Below are 20,101 nucleotides of genomic sequence, written 5' to 3' on the forward strand. Positions count from 1 at the left end.
TAAATGGGTGGATGGATCAAGAAGTTTATCTTTCATCTGTGCCACATGCAACAGTTATGCAATGTGTTCTGTGCACAGGCACCAATTTGAGCATCTGCATGTCTGTTTTATGCAGATACTTCATTTGGAGAAACCTGGGGAAACCATTTCAAAGGAAAGTCTAGCTTGGGGAAACTAACTAATTTGACCACTTGAGAAGCTGCTGTTTCCCCTTGTTGCCCTTTATTATCTTATCAGTCACTTGCTGATCTGAAGGAATACCCTCTCTCTTTCTTTGATCCATCCATAGACACAATCTTTTCATGGCCTTTAAGCTTGCTACCAATAGAGCGGATTCTAATGGCTGGCGCTTTAAATTACTGACAGTTATAGACAGCAATATTTGAGTATTCAGGACGTGTTTCAGAAGCGGAAAAGCTCAACCAGACACCAATGTGGACATCAGCAGCAATGGCAGAGGCAGAGGAGCAGCTCCTCCAGGGTAATTGGAGTAGAGATTTTGAAAATGCTCTGGAATCCACAGACTATGACCTGGAAACAATGTGTAACGTAATTCAAGGACAAGATCTTCCTTCTAAGCAAAGAGCAAAAATGTGGAAAATTGCCCTGAACGTTGCAGGCAAGAGCAACAGCCTTTCCTCGTGGGATGGAAAACTGGATCTGCCAGAGCAAATGATAATTCATGATAAATGTCAACAGTTGATTGATCAATTGCACCCAGCAGAATGGGAAGTTCCTATTCTGCTTTCAGATGTGGAGTCAGCCATAACATTCTATTGCAAATCCCGGAGCATAACATTTTTAGAGAATCACAGCTGGCCAGATCTCCTCAAACCTCTCCTTAGACTGCGGCTTCCTCGTAGTGATCTATATAATTGCTTTTATGCCATAATGAGTAAATACATTCCTAGGGATTGCGTTTGCAATGGTCAACCTTTCCAACTGTATCGTCTTCTTTTGCAGTACCATGAACCACAACTTTGTTCATACTTGGACACCAGGAAGATTGCACCCGACTTATATTCGATCAAATGGTTGGGAAGTCTGTTTGCAGCACATTGTTCACCAGAGGTAACTGAGGCCATGTGGGATGTGTACTTCCAACAATCTGACCCATTCCTGATCTTCTTCTTAATGCTCATCATCCTTATCAATGCAAAAGACACCATTTTAGCAGAAAAAAATGACAACAAAGAGGGTCTCATTAAGTTGTTAGAGACCTCTCCAAGTCATTTGGAAGTGGGGGATATAGAAGACCTTTTTTCTTTAGCGCACTATTATTATAGCAAGACACCACTGTCGTTCAGAAAAGATAATCAGAATCTATTTGGTAGCAGTCTAGTACTGCCTAAAGATGAAAAGATGAATCTGAGTGAAACCCTGTGTCTTCCCATTTCTGTCACAGAAATCCTTCAGTCCAGACAACACCCCGGTGATGGTATTAGGTTTTTTGTGGTTGACTGCAGACCTGCAGAACAGTATAATGCAGGGCATCTGTCCACAGCTTTTCATTTAGACTCTGACCTTATGCTGCAAAATCCTGATGAGTTTTCTCTGTCATTTAAGTCTCTCCTGGAGACACAGAAGCAGTCAATCAAATCAGGCTCCATTGCCAGGGGGAAACATTTATGCTTTATCGGCAGTGGTCGCGATGAGGAGGACATGTATATGAATATGGTGCTTGCTTACTTTTTGCAAAAAAATAAGAAGTACATCAGTATTGCCAGAGGGGGATTTATGGCACTTCAGAAACACCTTGCAGACGTCACTGTTGATGGATCAGACAATATGTACGGTCACTGGATTGTCAGCATGTCTGCCCCCCAATTCGATATTAGTCAACCTTTTCAGACTGAAGCTGCAAACACCTTGGTAGGTGGGAAAGGGGTCAAGTCCCTAGTGAATAAAATGACCTTTGCACTTAAATCAAAGTCAGTGCATGTCAAGGAACGAATGATCAACTTCATTGAGAACACCTCCACACCTACAGACAGGCAGTTGAACATTAATAATCGAGATGGAAAGCTGTACCGGGGAATAAAGCCAGTGTTCAGCATCAGTGATGAAGACAATACAGATGAGACTGATAGTGCCTACATGTCTGACAATGATTACAAAGACATCGTACACATTCAGACATGGATAAACAAGCCAGATGTTAAACATCACATTCCTTGCAATGAGGTCAAAGAGACTGGTCAGTTGCTCCCTAGCCATCTCCTGGTTACAGCCTCCCATATGTACTGCCTGCGAGAGATTGCATCTCGGAGGGGTTTTGCATACATCCAATCACAACGAGCTTTGACTTCAGTGGTAAAGATTACTTCAAAGAAAAAGCACCCCGAACTTATTACTTTTAAATATGGTAACAGCAATTCCACTGGTCTGGAAGTATTATCTGTAGAAAGATATGTGATATCAAATGCTGGGGATGCTGCCAGAGCCATTAAACAGCAGATTGTTAAAGTGTTGGAGGATCTAGACTGCTGACAGACTACGATGAGCTCATTCACATTTAAAGACCTTCAGCCAGAAGCGTCATACAGATAGATGTCTTGGTTCAAGTAAGAGTCATAAGTAACTAAGACAGTTGGCTGTAGTACTGCCTTTAACTGCATATAAAATGTCTTCAAAAAAAGCTAAAAGTAAAGAAAGGAAGGGTGGAAATCTTTTAAAGTATCTACAGACTTGTTTATAGTGAGTTACTGATTGTATTTCAATTTTTATAGCTGTTAAATTTACCCAGGTTAAACTAAAGTATTTTCACTCTGATTTTTTATGTTTAAGTGTGCATTGTGAGCATTCATTCATTTAACAAAACATATTATTCTGGTTCAGGATTGAAGAGGATTATGACTATCCATTGTGTAAATGAAATGTCACACATTAGTGTGGATATGACCCAACCAACACAGCAGTGTCTAATTCTGAGGGTTTATAATACAGACAGTCGCCATTCTGGATTTGTGGTCAGTGAGTTCTGACTTGCTGTCTATGTAGTGAATTCTGTCGGAGTCACACCTACTTTGTAAAGCTGTGTCTTCTAGTTTAAAAAATAGTAAATGGCCTCTCGAGCAGTTATTTCACTCCTAAGAAATTTTGTTTCTTTCTTTTTGTTTTCTTTCTTCTCAAATCTCAGTCCTTTGGTTTAACAATTTTTGTAAGAAATAATTTAACATGACATCTTTTGGAAAGGAATTACTACAAATCTGCTTTTTTAACAGATGAAAAAGAAGACTATTGTTACTTATATTTAGGAATGTATGTCTGTTACCATGCATTGTATAGTAAATGTATATCATCTTGTTTTTTATAATACTGTACTACACTATTCCAGAGGTTTAATTGGGAGTGCAGTGTTCTTCTGCAGGATGAACACATGCAGTTATCTGTTTTTCTGTATAATTATTTACCTGTTTTTTCTTTTCCAGAAATACTGCATGATTAGAATGCAACGGCCAAACATAGTTTTTCTAGAAAGTGATAGTTTGTTTGAACTTATTGTCAATTTTTAAAATAATTTTGTAGTCCTGAATAATATCGGGGAATGTTTATAAGCAAGTTAATTACTGTCATATTCCCTTTCAGCCACTGGTTTCTATGATGAATATAATGGTTAGAGTGTACATACAGTATGTATAAGTCTGTGCCCCACAATGCACTTGGCAACTCATCCTGTCACGGTTAAACTCCTGTGCTGCCTGGATAAGCAGGATTGACTTGGATGAATGAGTTTTTAAGGTTTGTGTGACAGCATTTTTTCAGTATGAAATAGTTTTTATAACAATTCCACATGCTGTGCATCCTCATGTCTTTATGGACGTTAGGTGTAGATAAGTTCACTAAAGACAGGCAATAGAATAAATGTAAATATATTTTGTCCTATGTGTACCTTCAGCACATTTCCTCTTTATCAGTTTGTCTGAATCTTTTCTTGCCTGGTGCTCTGTCTCTCGAGCACGTTCCCATAAAGCCTGCTTCTCAGATGCTCGCCTCCTGTTCACTTTTCTACTTGTCTTTAAAGACAGTCGGAGAAAGAGAAAGCCCAGAAGCACATAGTGATTCACACACATAGAGCACATAGAAGATCAAATACAAAACAAAGCATTTAACATGCTACTTTAGTTACGATGGGATTTGAGAAACTAGTAATTTAAATGATTTTAAGATGACGTTTATGATGTTCTACTTTAATGACAAAATAAACTATGTGATTAAAGTTGAAATTTCGAGATTAAAGTTGACATTTCGTGCTTTTTTCCCACTGTGTGTCTATTTTTTTTTGTCTGTACCCTAATAAGCTCAGACGGTGGGCTACAACTCGCCTTTTCACGGCAACTTTGATATGTGACTTCTTTTTTATTTTGGCACTGTGCAACTTTGTGAACTTAAGCTTTCGAGTTTCTCTGACACACTCGATCAACTTCCTTTTGTTGATTATTCCACTGTTTAATTAAACAAATAGTATGTTTTTCCTTTGCCTCCACTTGGTATTCGCTGAAATTCTTACATTTTCCCCCGTGCTTTTCCCATTGTCTTTTCACAGAAGGCTGAGCTTAAGGGCGATTTATACTGATTTGCATATTCATAGAGACGTGATTCTGGGAGGAGTTGGGGGCGGGACAGAAGACGTGTGCACGAGCATTACTTTTCACGCTGACCGGGTTTATGGAGCAGAAGAACATGGAAGTTGGAGTAAGCACGGATTCCTGCATCTAGATTTTTCTGTGCATAAGCACATTTTGGCTTTTGTGCTTACATCATGTTATAGTGCAAATTCTATGCACGGCATTATGCATGAGGCCCTAGTACTTTTATGCTTGTGCTCTCAGAATAATAAGCAGAACGGTATTAGAGGGTCTAAGATTATGAATAGGTTGAGAGACATTCCAAAATATTAGGAGCAAAATTGTTCAGAGTTTTTTATACAGCCAAGAGTATTACAAATTTAATCCTATAGGACAGAAGCAACCAATGTATTAATTAATTGTAAGACAAGTAAAATTACACTTAGAATTTCCTTTTGGTTAAGATTCTTCTTGCTGCATTTTGCATTAACTGTAGCTAATTTATGTCTTTCTTAGGGTAGTCCTGTTAGGAGAACATTCCATTAATCTAGTCATCTTAAAAAATAAAAGCATGTAGTATTTTTCAGCATCTTGAATCAAACTCACTGTTCTGTTATTTCACCGAGTAGTAATTTCCATTTGTTTGCGCTAATGCGATCTTTACTAACATTTTTTGAGACTTTCGATTTTTGGTACTTTTATTATCTCTAACCTGCTCTGTATGTGTACCGCGCCAACATTTTTGAATTCTTTACAACGTTCTGCTTTGTCATCAACTCATTTGCATTTTATTTCTGGCCCCAGGCGTAGTTAAATCTCTTGGCACAAAGTCTCGTCTCGGGGGACATGAAAGTATCTCTCTGAAAAAGTCATGTCTTGTCCCAAGCTAAAAAGTCTCGTCTCAACCCAGGATTTTTTTATATAATAGAGAGATATGTGATTTGAAATTTAGGATAAAATCCATAATAACACTAGATTCTTTACTTCCTGCTTGATTATTTTTTTTTTATTTTCTCCCAGTACACAAAATTAATATTCATCTATACTGTAGTACTATGTCACTGGATTAGAGGGTTTACAGCCCCAGGGTCATATTTGTGGAAGTGAAAAATATGTTTAAGATTCTCCCTTTAAATGAAGTTTATATAATAATTTCTTATCCTTGCGCGAAACAACTTATTTGCTGCTTATTCTGACTCCCTTTTCTGCATCTGGCCTATCAAAAAAGTTTTTTATGGGAACCACTGGTAATTTTATTTTCTGTTATTCGTCTTTATTTTTTTTGCTTCGCTTACTTTTTAGTTGGCCTTGAGCTTGCAGATGTTCCCCCTCTTCCACCTTTTGGGCTGTCTTATCTTATCATTCCCCTTCCTTGGTCTTCGAGCTAACAAGATATTGGTGACTAGAGCTAAGACTTAATTAAAAAGAAATATGGCACGTGCCTTTATTTAACCATTCATTTAGCAGGCCTGACTTGCATTAATATTTGCACTAAGGTTAAAGCTTATACATTTTCTCTATATTTATTTATGCTAATCCATCCATCCATCCATTATCCAACCCACTATATCCTAACTACAGGGTCACGTGGGTCTGCTGGAGCCAATCCCAGCCAACACAGGGTGCAAGGCAGGAAAATACTGATACATGAATATAGTAATTTTATTTTCCATATATTATACTTTAGATAACGTAGGTAAAGTTGTATGCTACCTGTATAGCTGCAGTGGAAGTTCACCTTGAGCTTCAGAATTATCTGGCCTAATGGGAGCATGAGACAGAGAATGACAGTAGGTGCAGAATTAAAGCCTGCAGTAAACAACATATAATATCATGGATTTCTGATGTACACAAGTCTCCATAACTTGCAAATAACTTGCTTCATGTTATATAAGAATGAAACCAGCTTTAGGCATTACCAGAAATCACCAACATTAAGAATGCTGTGATCTGTGGTATCCAATGATGTATTCAAATATAAGAGAAGAACAACAGATTATGTTGTTTGCATCAGCATTAAGCTTCAAGTCATTAACTACTTTAATCAACACAGTTTCTATTCTATAAAACTAACTGATGCAGGTTAGGTGGATTGGTGATGCAAGTTTGACCCTGGTCCATGTGCGTGTGTCTTGCAAGGGGCCCATGCCCTCGCCAAGGATTGTTCCTGCCTTGCATCCGGTGCTTGCTGGAATAGGTGTCAACTTCCCTGTTACCCTCATTTGGATTTAGAAATTAGATAGATGGACAGATAAATGGATGGATGATACTAATGTACAAACAATTTTTGTAAATGTAATATTTTAAATATCACAAAAGTATTTTACTTTTTTAAAAAGTTTAGTTTAAAAAGGCACGTTAGAGATAGGTCTAAAATGTGTTCAAAGCAGAGCAGATGATTTATTTTTCTTGAGTAGCAAATACTGCAAAAATGTAAGAATCTAATAAAAGTGTAACTATTTCTAGTACATTGTTGATTAGCTTGTTAGAAATTTCATTGAAAAAGCTTGTTAGGACTGAACATAATTTGTAGATTTTAGGTTAGTAATTATTCTATAAAGTACCTGTAAACCACTGTATTGAACATACTTTCAGATTGTTTGGGTAGCCCTTGGGCCTTGTAATTGTTCTTACCATACCTTTGCTTATATTTGTACATGTGCAGCCAAAAGGTTTCTATTTCATCTAGGGCTTTTAAGTGACTACTTAGTTGATGTTTTTGTGACACAATTTAAAGATTGATTGATTTTCAGTATCTTTTGGTAGTTTTACTGTATCACAATATTTTAATAGATCTTCATTTTGTGTATTTTTCTAATGCCATTATTTGTCTGGAATTTTATCATTACTGGAGCCGGTAGACTAATACCTTGTTAAATATAATGTCTCTCCCTAACTTGACTCATTGTCCATGACGCAATCCGTTTGGCTCCAGTGTTGTTTTTTCTGCCCCATTCCTTGCCAACACATTTTCACACTGCCAGCTTCACCTCACACCACTCACTTGGGGTCACAGACAACATACCACCTGTGCTCGATTTCCATTTCTCCGTGAGCCAAGCCAGAATAACTCCCAAGATCACTAGCATCCTTGTACCAAGGAAAGTGAATTCAAGCAGAAGAACTTGATCATCTCTCTGTCTCTCTAACCCTTTCTGACAGGACCTATCCACGTGGCCCCCACCAGAATTTTCATGCCAAAAACATTTCTGTAATTGAGCCCTCATAATTTCATACTTTACTGTTAAGTACTCAGTTTTGAGTTTACACACTGTCTGACCTTTCCATGGAACTTTAATCAAAGGTTTCTTAACATTTGACCCACAGTATATCATTACAATTTTCCTCCTTATTATTTACATTGTTGATTATAATAGAATCAGCATAGAATAAATGTAAAAACTAACACATTTTGTAAAAGATAGTGTGGTTTATCCAAGTTCTCTTCTAACAAATCACAAAGGCAGTCAAATAACTTGGTGCAGTCCAAGCTGACGCTGTTTCATAAGAGGAATCTGTGCAGAATGTGGAAGAGGTAGGGAAGAAGGCACTTTCCTGTTCACAAGCACATAGGAGACTCTTTCATTAAACTCCATCAGCCTTGTTTTATGGTTCTTGAGAAGTCTTAAGGAAGGTTCCTAGCAAGGATCAGCTCATGCAGTTGGGGGATGTAAGGAAAAGAGTTAGGCTCTGAATTGGTATCACTAGTGGACATGGAAGAGGAGAGCAAGGTGGGGTTGGAGAGTCAGGAGTGAACTTGAATAGAAGGAGCGGCGTGAGACAAATCGAGGCCTAGAAGGAGGTATGTAATCTGCTGGTATATTAGAAATAGTCCTTTTAAGTGCCATCCACCACCAAAATGATCAATTCTTCAGTCTCCCAGCTTCGGATTGTTACATCAATTATTCATGGTAGAACTAATCCATGTATAAGCAAAAACCATGAACACTGAGGGATGACTATATTTTTGTATATGACACATAAATAATGTCAAGATAGGACACAAGTTGCCAACAAACCACATTACCCCAAATTTGGAAGACAGATTAACATTTGCTCTGTTCTGAATATGGTGTAGACCAGAACTAACATGGCCTTTTCTGATTATTAAATGTGAAACCTCATTTTTGCCTTCTCAGATTTGTTTCACAACTAAATTAACTGCTTAATGAGGTTAGATTTTTCTGGGCCTCTGGACCATGAGATAAATCCCTTAATGAAAACCATTTCCCCCGACCTGCTCACTTTACGTAAAACATTGCAGAGGATAAAAATCATAGGCTACATAATAATAATTAATAATAATTATCTTCTGTTGCATTCTACCATTGATAACAATTGAGTTGCTGAAGTTGAGAGACTTTGTTGGTACTGAAAGCTTTAGTAGCAGTGGACTGTAGTATGTTATTATTTAATCAAAACATGGACAATCCACACACATTTGAAGAGCCTCTTCTTTGATACACAACAAAGCTGATGTTTTAAATACATTGTGAAAGACACTATAGGTTCATTTGGAGTTTCTTTTTTTAATGTTCAATTTATAGAGCATTTGTGCTATTTAAAGTAATAACAAAATCAATGTAAATTCTTTGCTTGAAACTTATGTTTGCACTGTCTCGTTTTTCATAGAATAATAACAACCAAAATAATATTAATCACAATAATGCACAGATGCAAAAATGAAGCACCATCAAAATGTTTTGTGGACCACAGCACATCAACACTAACTTACTACGACTTTTACTTTATATTAGGATATGTTATGATGGACCCAGGTTAGCTGGTTCAGTGTTGGCTCATTTTGTACCTCATTATTGTTTGGGTTTAAGGGTTAAATAGCAAGTCAATTAAAATTAGTGCAGAAGAAGTTAATTGCCAGCAAAAATAGTCACTAATTAAGAAAGGGTTAAAACAAAAGTTTGTAGCCAGTGCAGTCCTCCAGGATCAGAGACACCCCCCACTGAAATATCTGCGCACACCAATATTGGATTTGGAACCCTTGCAAAATTATTTTGAATAGACAAAAAATATTGAATGAGCGAAAAACCAGAACTGAGTCGTTTTTAACTGCGGCATGAACATAGCCTTACTAATTAATTCATTCAGGAAGTGGTCCCCTGAGGAAGAGCAGGCTCTGAGAGACTGCTTTGGAACTATGGACTGGGATATAATGCAGGGGTCACATAGTGAGAACATTGAGGAGGCTGTTGACTGCATTACTTACTACATCCATTTCTGTAGGGACATTGTAGTTCCAGTAAGAACAGTATGCTGCTATGCTAACAACAAGTCATGGGTTACAAGTGACATCAAGGGCCTTTTGAACCAGAAGAAAAAGGGCTTTTAAAGGCGGTGATCAGCATGAGCTCAAGCGTGTGCAGAAGGAACTCCGAGTCCAGCTCAGGGCGGCGAAAGAGCAGTACAGGAGAAAACTGAAACAAAAGTTGCAGAATAACAGCATGAAGGAAGTGTGGGATGGGATGAAGATCGTCACTGGCTGCTGCTCGAAGCAGGGTGCCCTCCATTGAGAGAGACAGGGAGAAAACAAACCTGATAAACAACTTTTTTAGCAGGTTTGACCACCTTAACCCTCTCTCACTCTCAGCTCAGAGTACTGTATCCTCCACCCATCCTTCTGCTGATACCAGCATAGTAGAGAGTTTCCCCCCACCCACAATTTCAGCAGCCCTTGTAAGCAGAGAGCTGAGGAGAGCAAAGCAGTAGGTCCAGATGGAGTATCGCCAAAACTGTTGAAGGCCTGTGCGTTGGAGCTAGGGAGTCCTCTACAGTGCATCTTCAACCTGAGCCTGGAACAGGGGAGAGTCCCGAGGCTTTGGAAAACATCTTGCATCACCCCAGTCCCAAAGATATCACACCCTGGTGAGCTGAATGACTTCAGGCCTGTCGCCCTGATGTCACATGTGATGAAGACCATGGAGCGGCTGCAGCTTCACCACCTGAGGCCACAGGTCCACCACACCCTCGACCTGCTGCAGTTTGCATACCAGGAGAAGGTGGGAGCGGAGGATGTCATCATCTATATGCTACGCCGATCCCTCTCCACTTGGACAGAGGCAGTGGTGCAGTAAGAATTATGTTTCTGGACTTTTCTAGCACCTTCAAAACCATCCAACCTCTGCTCCTCATGGACAAGCTGACAGAGATGGAGTAGATTCATACCTGGTGGCATGGAGCGTGGACTATCTTACAGACAGACCTCAGTATGTGCGTCTCAGGAACTGCAGGTCTGACATTGTGGTCAGCAGCACAGGAGCACCGCAGGGGACTGTACTTTCTCCAGTCCTGTTCAGCCTATATACATTGGACTTCCAATACAACTCGAAGTCCTGCCAAGTGCAAAAGTTCGCTGACAACTCTGCTATTGTGGGCTGCATAAGGAGTGGGCAGGCGGAGGAGTATAGGAACCTAATCAAGGACTTTGTTAAATGGTGCGACTCAAACCACCTACAACTGAACACCAGCAAAACCAAGGAGCTGATGGTGGATTTTAGGAGGACCAAGCCTCTCATGGACCCCGTGATCATCAGAGGTGACTGTGTGCAGAGGGTGCAGACCTATAAATACCTGGGAGTGCAGCTGGATCATAAATTGGACTGGACTGCCAATACTGATACTAAGGCTGGCATCCTTCAACATCTGCAATAAGATGCTGCAGATGTTCTATCAGATGGTTGTGGTGAGTGCCCTCTTCTACACGGTGGTGTACTGGGGAGGCAGCATAAAGAAAAGGGATGCCTCACGCTTGGACAAACTGGTGAGGAAGGCAGGCTTTATTGTAGGCATGGAGCTGGAGAGTTTGACATCCGTGGCAGAGCGACCGGTGCTGAGCAGGCTCCTGTCAATCATGGAGAATCCACTGCATCCACTGAACAGTATCATCTCCAGACAGAGAAGCAGCTTCAGCAAAAGACTGTCAGTTCCCCTTAGGGATTAATAAAGTATATATCTATCTAGCTACTGCCCATCCCCTTCCCACTATAGGATTAGGGGAACTGGCCCACCACAATGGTGCTATGGTCAGTTGAGTCCGTTCTTCACAAACAAACATTAACATGTGGTAGATGGGAGGAATTTAGGGACTTTCAAAACCAGACCTAATGTTATTTTAGAAGAATTAAGTGGATAGGAATGGCAAGCTTTATTGAGCCAAATGGCCTCTTCTTGCATAGGTTGTTCTACTGATTACAGACCCGGGATGTTGAATTTTGAAATGAAGCATCACCACATACAGTGTTCTTCAGTTAACTAATGCAGACTGGGAGAAATTTAAGAACCATTTCTGCATCACAAGCATGGTGATTACCCAACACCATATATTATTTTAAGATGCAGGCCAGTGCCAGTAAGATCAAGACCACGTGCACAATTTTTCTTGATGTTGAGGGTTTAGTCCTTATTGAGGATTGAGTTATGGGTCCTTTACCACTTAGTGGCAATTAGTGAAAAACAGCAAGAAAAGCCATTAACAGTCCTCACATGTCCTAGGCCTGGTTTGTGGTGCAAAAGATGTACTGTGAAACTTAACTCAAGATGTACATCCAACACTTTCTCCAGACGTGGGGGAATGTGATTGCTGCCTGTTTACAAAGGCCCTGAGAAGCAACTCTTTACAATGCAAACTAAAGGAGAACACTCCTGGCTGTGTCCCTGCACTGCCTGCCTGTTTTTTTTTATTGTTAAAGTAGAACACTTACAAATTGCAGCTGGATTGGCTTCTTATTCTAATACTTTTCTTATTCTACAGCGAAAAAAGAAAAATTACACCACAGTTTGTAAGCAAATCTGAGTGGTGGCCATAAAGCTTGATTAATCTCTCATATTTTCTCATACATTGAAAATAAACTTATACAAACAGCAAAGCAATATATAATTTTTATCCACCTAGGTAGCACAGTGGTAGTGCTGCTGCCTCGCAGTAAGGAGAGTGTGGGTTTTTAGTCATGGCTCCTCCTTGCATGGAGAGCGCTTTGACTAGTAAGAAAAGCACTATAAAAATGTAAAGAATAATAACTGCTGTATTTGTGAAAGCCCTATACAAAATTTGATTGTATATATAATAAGCCATCCCCTGCGGCTCCGCACATATAGTAGTGAAACAGGACAGTGAAGAGGGCCCGGCACCCCACTCCTGACATCACGCTTCCCCCCTCCCCTTGGCCCACAGCCTCCTGCAAGTGAACTATGATTCTTAGCTCAATCAGAGTAGTCGCAAAATCAACCGGAATGTTCAAACAAATTCTAAAAAAAAAAACAGATCAAAATCTATTAATTAGTTCTCTTGTTCGCTAGCTAAGCGGAGGTAAGGAACAACCCTCAGTTACAGCATGAGTGAGGAGGGCCCTGCTCCCCTCCCCTCAGCCCCTATTCAAGCAAATTATAAAAAAAAAAAACAATCTAAATCCGTTAAGTACCGTATATACTCACATTTAAGTTATCCCTCGGATAAGTTAGGGCTTGATTTTAGCATATAATTTATTTTATAATTTCAAAATGTCAGTCGAATAAGTCGAATGTGGAAAACTCACGCTATTGGTCCAAGAGATTATGATATGTTAATAACCATGGAGCACACTGCCCTTTTTTTTCTATGAATTGTGCCTATGTAACCACACAGAAACACCCAAAATATTCCGAAACAACATTTACACTGATTTGTGTTTTTTGTATCTCACACTCTCATACACCTTCACCTTAAGAGCATCCTTTATCTACAATGGAGCATTCAATCAGAAGAAAATATGAAGCTGGCTTTAAATTAAAAGTCATAGAAGTGGCGGGAGAAATTGGTAACTGCGCTGCTGAAACAAAATTTGATGTGTTTGAGAAACTGGTACAAGACTGGAGGAAGCAAGAAGATGTAAATAATAAATAAATAAGTGGCACATTTTTGAATGAGCATATAAGTTTGGGTCTGATTTTATGATCAATTTTTCGGGTTCCTAGATCCAACTTATATGGGAGTATATATGGTACTTCTCTCGTGAAAAGCGGACAGACATATAGACAAACAGACGCTGGATTTTATATATAGAGAGATTATTAAATTAGAATTTGCTGTTCCAAAAATCTGTAATGAGGTAGATAGCAGACTATGGTGCACATTGAATTTCTTGTTATTAGAAAATGATTCAGAAATTAAGTTGCATGGCAATAGAATAAAAACTCTAGGAGGTGTGCCTTCTTCTTGAATGTTGATTTGTCATGGTTGTAACACTTGCCATCCTTTTTGGAAAAATTATTTGTGCCAAGCATCATTTGGGTCACACTTGCCAAACTCCAGACCTGGGGCTTTATGCATAATGCCGTGCGTAGAATTCGCACTATAACATGACGTAAGCACAAAAGCAGAAATGTGCTAACGCACAGAAAAATCCAGATGCAGGAATCTGTGCGTTCGCCCACTCCATAAATCTCGATCAGCGTGAAAAGTAACGCACGTGCACGCGCTTTCTGTCCCACCCCGTCTCCTCCCAGAATTACACCTCTTTGAATATGCAAATCAATATAAATCAACCTTAAGCTCAGCGTTCTGTGAAAAGGCAATGGCAAAAGCAAGAGGGAAAATATAAGAATTTCAGCAAATACCAAGTGGAGGCAAAGAAAAATGTACTATTTGTTGATTTAAACAGTGGTATAATCAACAAAAGGAAGTTGATCGAGTGACATAGCATGTTGGAGAAACTTCAAAGCTCAAGTTCACAAAGTCACACAGTGTCCGAAATAAAAAAGAAGTCACATATCAAAGTCGCTGTGAAAAGGCGAGACGTAACACACCATCTGAGTGTCATATGAAAGCTTATTAGGGTACAGAGAAAAAAAATAGGGACACAGTAGGAAAAAAACACGAAATGTTAACTTCAATCTCGAAATTTCCACTTAATCACGTAGTTTATTTTGTCATTAAAGTAGAACATAAACTTCATCTTAAAATCGTTTAATTTACTAGTTTCTCAAATCCTATCGTAACTAAAGTAGCACGTTAAAATGCTTTGTTTTGTATTTGATCTTTTGCTCTATGTGTGTGAATCACTACGTGCTTCCGCTTTCTCTTTCTCCGACTGGACACAAAATCCATTATGTTCATGATATTACAGCTCTCTGAATAATTAAAATACTGAGATGTATACGTGATACCATTTTCATGATGATAGGAGTTAAATCATGTCATTAAATGGGGAACACGGTGCATGATTGTGTGCGAATTGAAATTATTGTAGCAGTACTGTTTCTTTCAAACATACTAACCTCCAATTCCTGTCCTTACTTTTCTTTCCCCAAATACCCAATTGCCACACAATAAGCTCTGTAATAGACGTTAAGCCATCTGTAAGCTTACAACGATTCTTCAAAACTTTTAAGGAACATTGAAATATCTTCATAGTACGTGTTTAATTACTCTATTCATCTATCCTTCCAGTGTCGCGTCAGCCCCAGAAAGAATATAGCACAAGGTAGGATCAATCTGTGAACTAGCTAGCGCTGCTGAACCGTGTCCTCACATGTTTAATTATTAACAATACGGCAATGATGATGTTAAAGTTTTATCTTTATAATATAATCAACATATTTGGCTGCATTTCATCTTAAATATTATATCGTCATCATATGTAAATACACAATTTATAAAGTGGTGCAGGTTGTGCTATATTATAACTGTAGTGCAAGATTACAGTGCGGTGATCAAACAGTTCTACAAGGAGCACTTGATGGACTGATTGATTGTTTAAAGTTCTTGAAATGAAACTGTTTCTGAACCGCGAGGTCCATACAGGAAAGACTCTGAAGCATTTTGCCGTGGCTGAGGCAGAGTGTGCTTGATGCTGTATACCGATCATTCTCTTTCCGCTCAGCTGCTGCTGTGATTCACACTCAGATACAGTGATATAAATACTCTGAGTGGTGCAGTGAGAGTAATATGGAAAAAGATGATCCACTGTGGCAACTCCTAACGGGAGCAGCTGAAAGAAGAAGAAGGTGCAGTGAGAGTAACAACGCTAAAGCAGTTATGGTATTTGGAATACTATGGCTGTTCCCTGGACCATTATATTGTTACAAGTTAATTACAATCAGATGCATTACACTAATAAACAATATGCGGTTAGTTTCAGTGTATTTATAAAGCTGCGTCAGGAAAATAAAGAGTAACCACACTGGAACAGTAGCACTGCTTTGACGCTGGGTGCCGCCAGTCTGCAAAACCGAGCGGAGAACTTGCGTACGACAAGGCATGAGGTACCGTGGAAAAGTGCGTGGCTTTACGCCAAGTGTAGGTTTTATACATCAGGATTTGAACATGGAAACATTCTCACATTTCTGTGCATATGCACTGTTTATGCATGAGGCCCCTGGAGGGCTGCAGTGGCTGCAAGTTTTCATTCTAACCATCTTCTTAATTAGTGACCGGTTCTTGCTGCTAATTAACTTCTTTTGCCTTAATTTTAATTAACTTGACTCAGGCCTCTTTGTTGTTTCTTTTACCTTATTTAGCAGCCAAACAACAGTGAGACACAAAACAAGCCACCACAGGACCAGCTCACCTGCACCCATCACGCAGTATCTGAAAGTAAAGAATGGTGAAGGTCTCAGTAAGGTTGATCTCTCAGGTCACCAAAACATTTTGGCGGTTTTCTTAGAAAAAACAGAAAAATCAACAGTTTTGGAAATGTCTGCTGTGGCAGAATGAGAGCAGCAACAAGCCATGGAATTGAATAACGGGCTTAATTAACAGCAAGAATCAGCATCTCATTAAGAAAGTAATTGGAGTGAAATTGGTTGGAGTTTGAAACCTCAGTTTAGCTGGTCATCTTTTGGCTCGTTTTAGGTCTTATTCCTCTTTGGCTGTCATTTAATAAAGAAAAGAATAAATTTAGAGCACTGAATCCTTAAAAACAGGGCTATTAAAATTATGTGAAAAAGAATTTAATTAGCAGTGATTAGGAAAATGGTTAGAATGAAAACCTGCAGCCACTGCGGCCCACTAGGCCTGGAGTTTGACACCCCTGATTTAGGTGGTCTCAAACTCAAAAAGCTTGGAGTGGCATGCTTTTTGCTCATCCAGAGATCAGTTTAATTTAGGTGCAATGAGGACTGAAGGATCAAATCAGGATTAAAAACATGATAAGCATATGACTGTTTTAGCTGGGATTAATACCAGTTTACTGAAGTGGATTCCATGTTAAACTTGCAGAGAGCTGGTGTGAAATCCTGGGTGCTAGGTAAGAACAAAACATATACTGTAGTTCATCCACATTAAAGTTTTTTCCTACTGTGTTTTACTTTATTGCATTTTCATATTAGAAAGTATGATCATGCACATCATTTACTTTGATACATTATATAATCAAGTAATCAATTTAAAGCCATGGTCCTCAAACAACACAGGAGAGGTAGGATACAGAGCATTGTTACTGTCAAACCCGATTTTTAGCACACAGGCTAACTAATTTTACACATTGTTTTAGACATACTGCGGTGTGCTGGCACCCTGCCTGGGGTTTGTTTCCTGCCTTGCTCCCTGTGTTGGTTGGGATTGGCTCCAGCAGACCCCGATGACCCTGTAGTTAGGATATAGCGGTTGGATAATGGATGAATTTTAGACATAAATTATTCAAATTTTTTGATGATAGACACAACTGTCTAGGCAGAACTCCATATGGACATTCAGGGAAATATCACTTGTGCCATTTCTCACATTGGCTTAATGCTATTAATTAAAATAAAAGTGGTAGAACTGAAAGCTAAAACACATATAGTAGGAACCTTTTACTCTTGACAATGGTCATAGAATGTAATCCAAAAATCAATTTAATTAAAATTTCATGAAAAATGGACGTTATAACTCTTAGACTTCATTGCTCACTGTATATTATTATATACTTGAATATGTTTAATGTTCTTAGGTTATTGGTCTTAATGTGAGTAAAAATGTAATAAAGTTTATTGAAAGTTATTAAAAGTTCAGCTAAGGCAGTGTCTGCTAACAGAAAATGAGAGGAAACATAAGTCTATTTTATATAGATCACAGAGAAAATAAACCACTGGTGCTCATACTGCGGCTCTTGGCAAAAGACAACAGTAAGTTCTGTATAGTCACCCAGCCTGACTATGGGCATTCCACAGTATTCTAAAGTGCAGGGCATCTAAAAGAAGGTGTGATGATTCATAATCTGGCACCGTGTTCGTCACCATTGATGCCTTATCTCTCTTCCACTGACTGATTGCCTGCCAAGGCCAGAAACTATAACTTGATCAAAGTAACAATGAGACACCAGCATAGATCACAAAGAAGAAAATGAGAATGGCAGAGACTTAGCAAGTTCAGTTGAGTTCTTTTTTTTTCTCACAGAATAGTACCTTTCTTATTGGAAAATCTTTTAAGAGTGTGCATCAGTAATTTGAAATATTTATATTTAATATACTGAAATCTCAAGTACCACATGTTTGAATGTATTTATTATAGTACTTTAAAAGATGATCTCATTTGTTGAATGCAGTGTCATTTATTCTATTTGATATTTTACACCCCACTCACAATATTGATTTGGGCCTTAAAATATTGATCTGCACAAGGAAACTGAATAGCACATTGTTGTTTTGTTAGGCAACTGACTCAGAAAGTTTTGTTTTTCTGTTTCTGTCTATTATAAAAAAAAAATCATGGAAGGAGATGCGATGTGATTTTCTCTGAGAGACGCTTAAACGTCCCACGAGACAAGTCCACGCCCGGGGCTGGAAATAAAGGACAAAGTGTAGATGACAAAGTAGAATGTCGTAAAGAATTCAAAAACTTTGGGGCGATACACATGCAGAGCAGGTTAGAGGTAATGGAAGTAGGAAAATTGAAAGTCTCAGAAAAAGGATAGTAAAGATCACATTAGTGCAAAGAAATGGAAATTATTACTCGGTGAAATAACGAACAGCGAAAAGAGATCGAATATATTGATCGGAGACTTGTAGATCGTGTAATTCGTGTTGCCAGTGAGAATAAAAAGATTCCAAAAACGTTGGCGAGGTATGAAGTCCTGTGAGACGGAGACTTTTAACATGAGATTCTTTCAAGTCATGCCCTACTTACGATCATTTTCAAACAAGACCACGGTCATCTAACCTCTCAGTCGTGCGAATGCTTTTGGCAGACACACTTCCTGCGCTCTCAGCTCCTATAAATTTGATCAGGACAATAATTTTATACAGTCTAGATGACATGTCAACAACTACGCGAAGAAGAAAGAACACGGACAAACATTCGAAAAAGTCATTTTATTTATTAGAGAGAAAGAAACGATATTCACTCACAGGCAGTTATACGTTGCATTGTCACAAATATAAGTCTAAACAGAGACTCAAAATTCATGTGCGACCTTGAAGAAAAGTTCATTCCAAATATTGTTTTTACAAATGTTTTAAAGTGAAAATAATGCATATGTAACAATTCCCATGAAAATAACAATCTCTTTAAATTGTATATCTGGTTAACCAAACCTAGGGGTGGAAGCGGCGAAGCAGAGGAAGAGCCCTGAGTATTTTAATAAAATAATCAGTTTGGGTCATGTTTAACAAAAGCTTTCAATTTAATATATACCTTCTAATAATTTATTCATACTAATATTAACTGAGTAACATCATATTGCAGTAGTTAGTGCAGCTACCTCACAATCTGAGAAGACAGCATTTAAGTCTTTGTTTAGCCATTCTCTGTGTGAATTTTGCATGTTTTCCCAAGTCTTTGAAAGGTTTTCTACTGCTATTCTGGTTCCTATCACATCCCAAAGATAAGCAGACGACTAGTAGACTACTGACAGTAATTAGAGAGAGTTTACTGTACAATTTACTGATATGCATGCTTGGCTCCTGCCTTACACACAGTACTGCAGAGATAGGCTCTAGACTACCACAACCACAAACTGGAATAAGCAGGTCCATAACATGAATGGAGAGGCAGAGATTTTATTTCATTATTGTTTAGCAAAAATGGTTATGTGCTACTGCAGGACAGTTATGCGATAAACTTTCCGTTAAGTGCCTCTTCAAGTAGGACCAAAAATTTTGTGCTAAACCACTCAGAATTTATTTCTTAAAAATTAAAGAATTTCATTACATGATTTAGACAAAATAAAAATTGAACATAATAAAGGTTTTGCATCCATAGGAATGATGACAAAAACTTTATATTCGTATACATTCACAAAAAACTATTTCAAATATTAACTATACATACTGTAATTTATTTCTTCTACATCATATACTATATATAATTAATTTTACAAAATATAAACAATAACATACAATATATCTTTTTACACAAATGACTCTTAACAACAGTCTGCCTTGACTGAAGTTTGGAACAAAACAAATGAGAAAAAACATGGCAGAAATTAGAGCTGTACAACAAACACTTTAGTTTTAGCCAAACCTTCATAAAGGATTGCAATGGTTACCTTTCTGAGTTTAGATTTCACTCCAAACATGTCTCCTCTTGGAGTTTTGAGAATCAAGGCTGTCATTAGGGC

The 20,101-nt window shown here is 38.4% G+C and overlaps 1 protein-coding gene across 1 annotated transcript; it reads left to right on the forward strand.

Moving 5' to 3' along the window:
* The first annotated feature begins 450 nt into the window (after positions 1-450).
* On the forward strand, positions 451-2,490 carry LOC120538713 (TBC1 domain family member 23-like). The gene has a single exon (XM_039768164.1). It carries the CDS (start codon positions 451-453, stop codon positions 2,488-2,490), a length of 2,040 nt encoding a protein of 679 aa, XP_039624098.1.
* The last annotated feature ends 17,611 nt before the right edge of the window (positions 2,491-20,101 follow it).

Source organism: Polypterus senegalus, chromosome 1 (genome assembly GCF_016835505.1).
Source record: "Polypterus senegalus isolate Bchr_013 chromosome 1, ASM1683550v1, whole genome shotgun sequence".
NCBI lineage: Eukaryota > Metazoa > Chordata > Cladistia > Polypteriformes > Polypteridae > Polypterus > Polypterus senegalus.

Coding starts and splice junctions, on each gene's coding strand:
- LOC120538713 (XM_039768164.1), top strand. CDS start 451: ATGGCAGAGGCAGAGGAGCAGCTCCTCCAGGGTAATTGGAGTAGAGAT.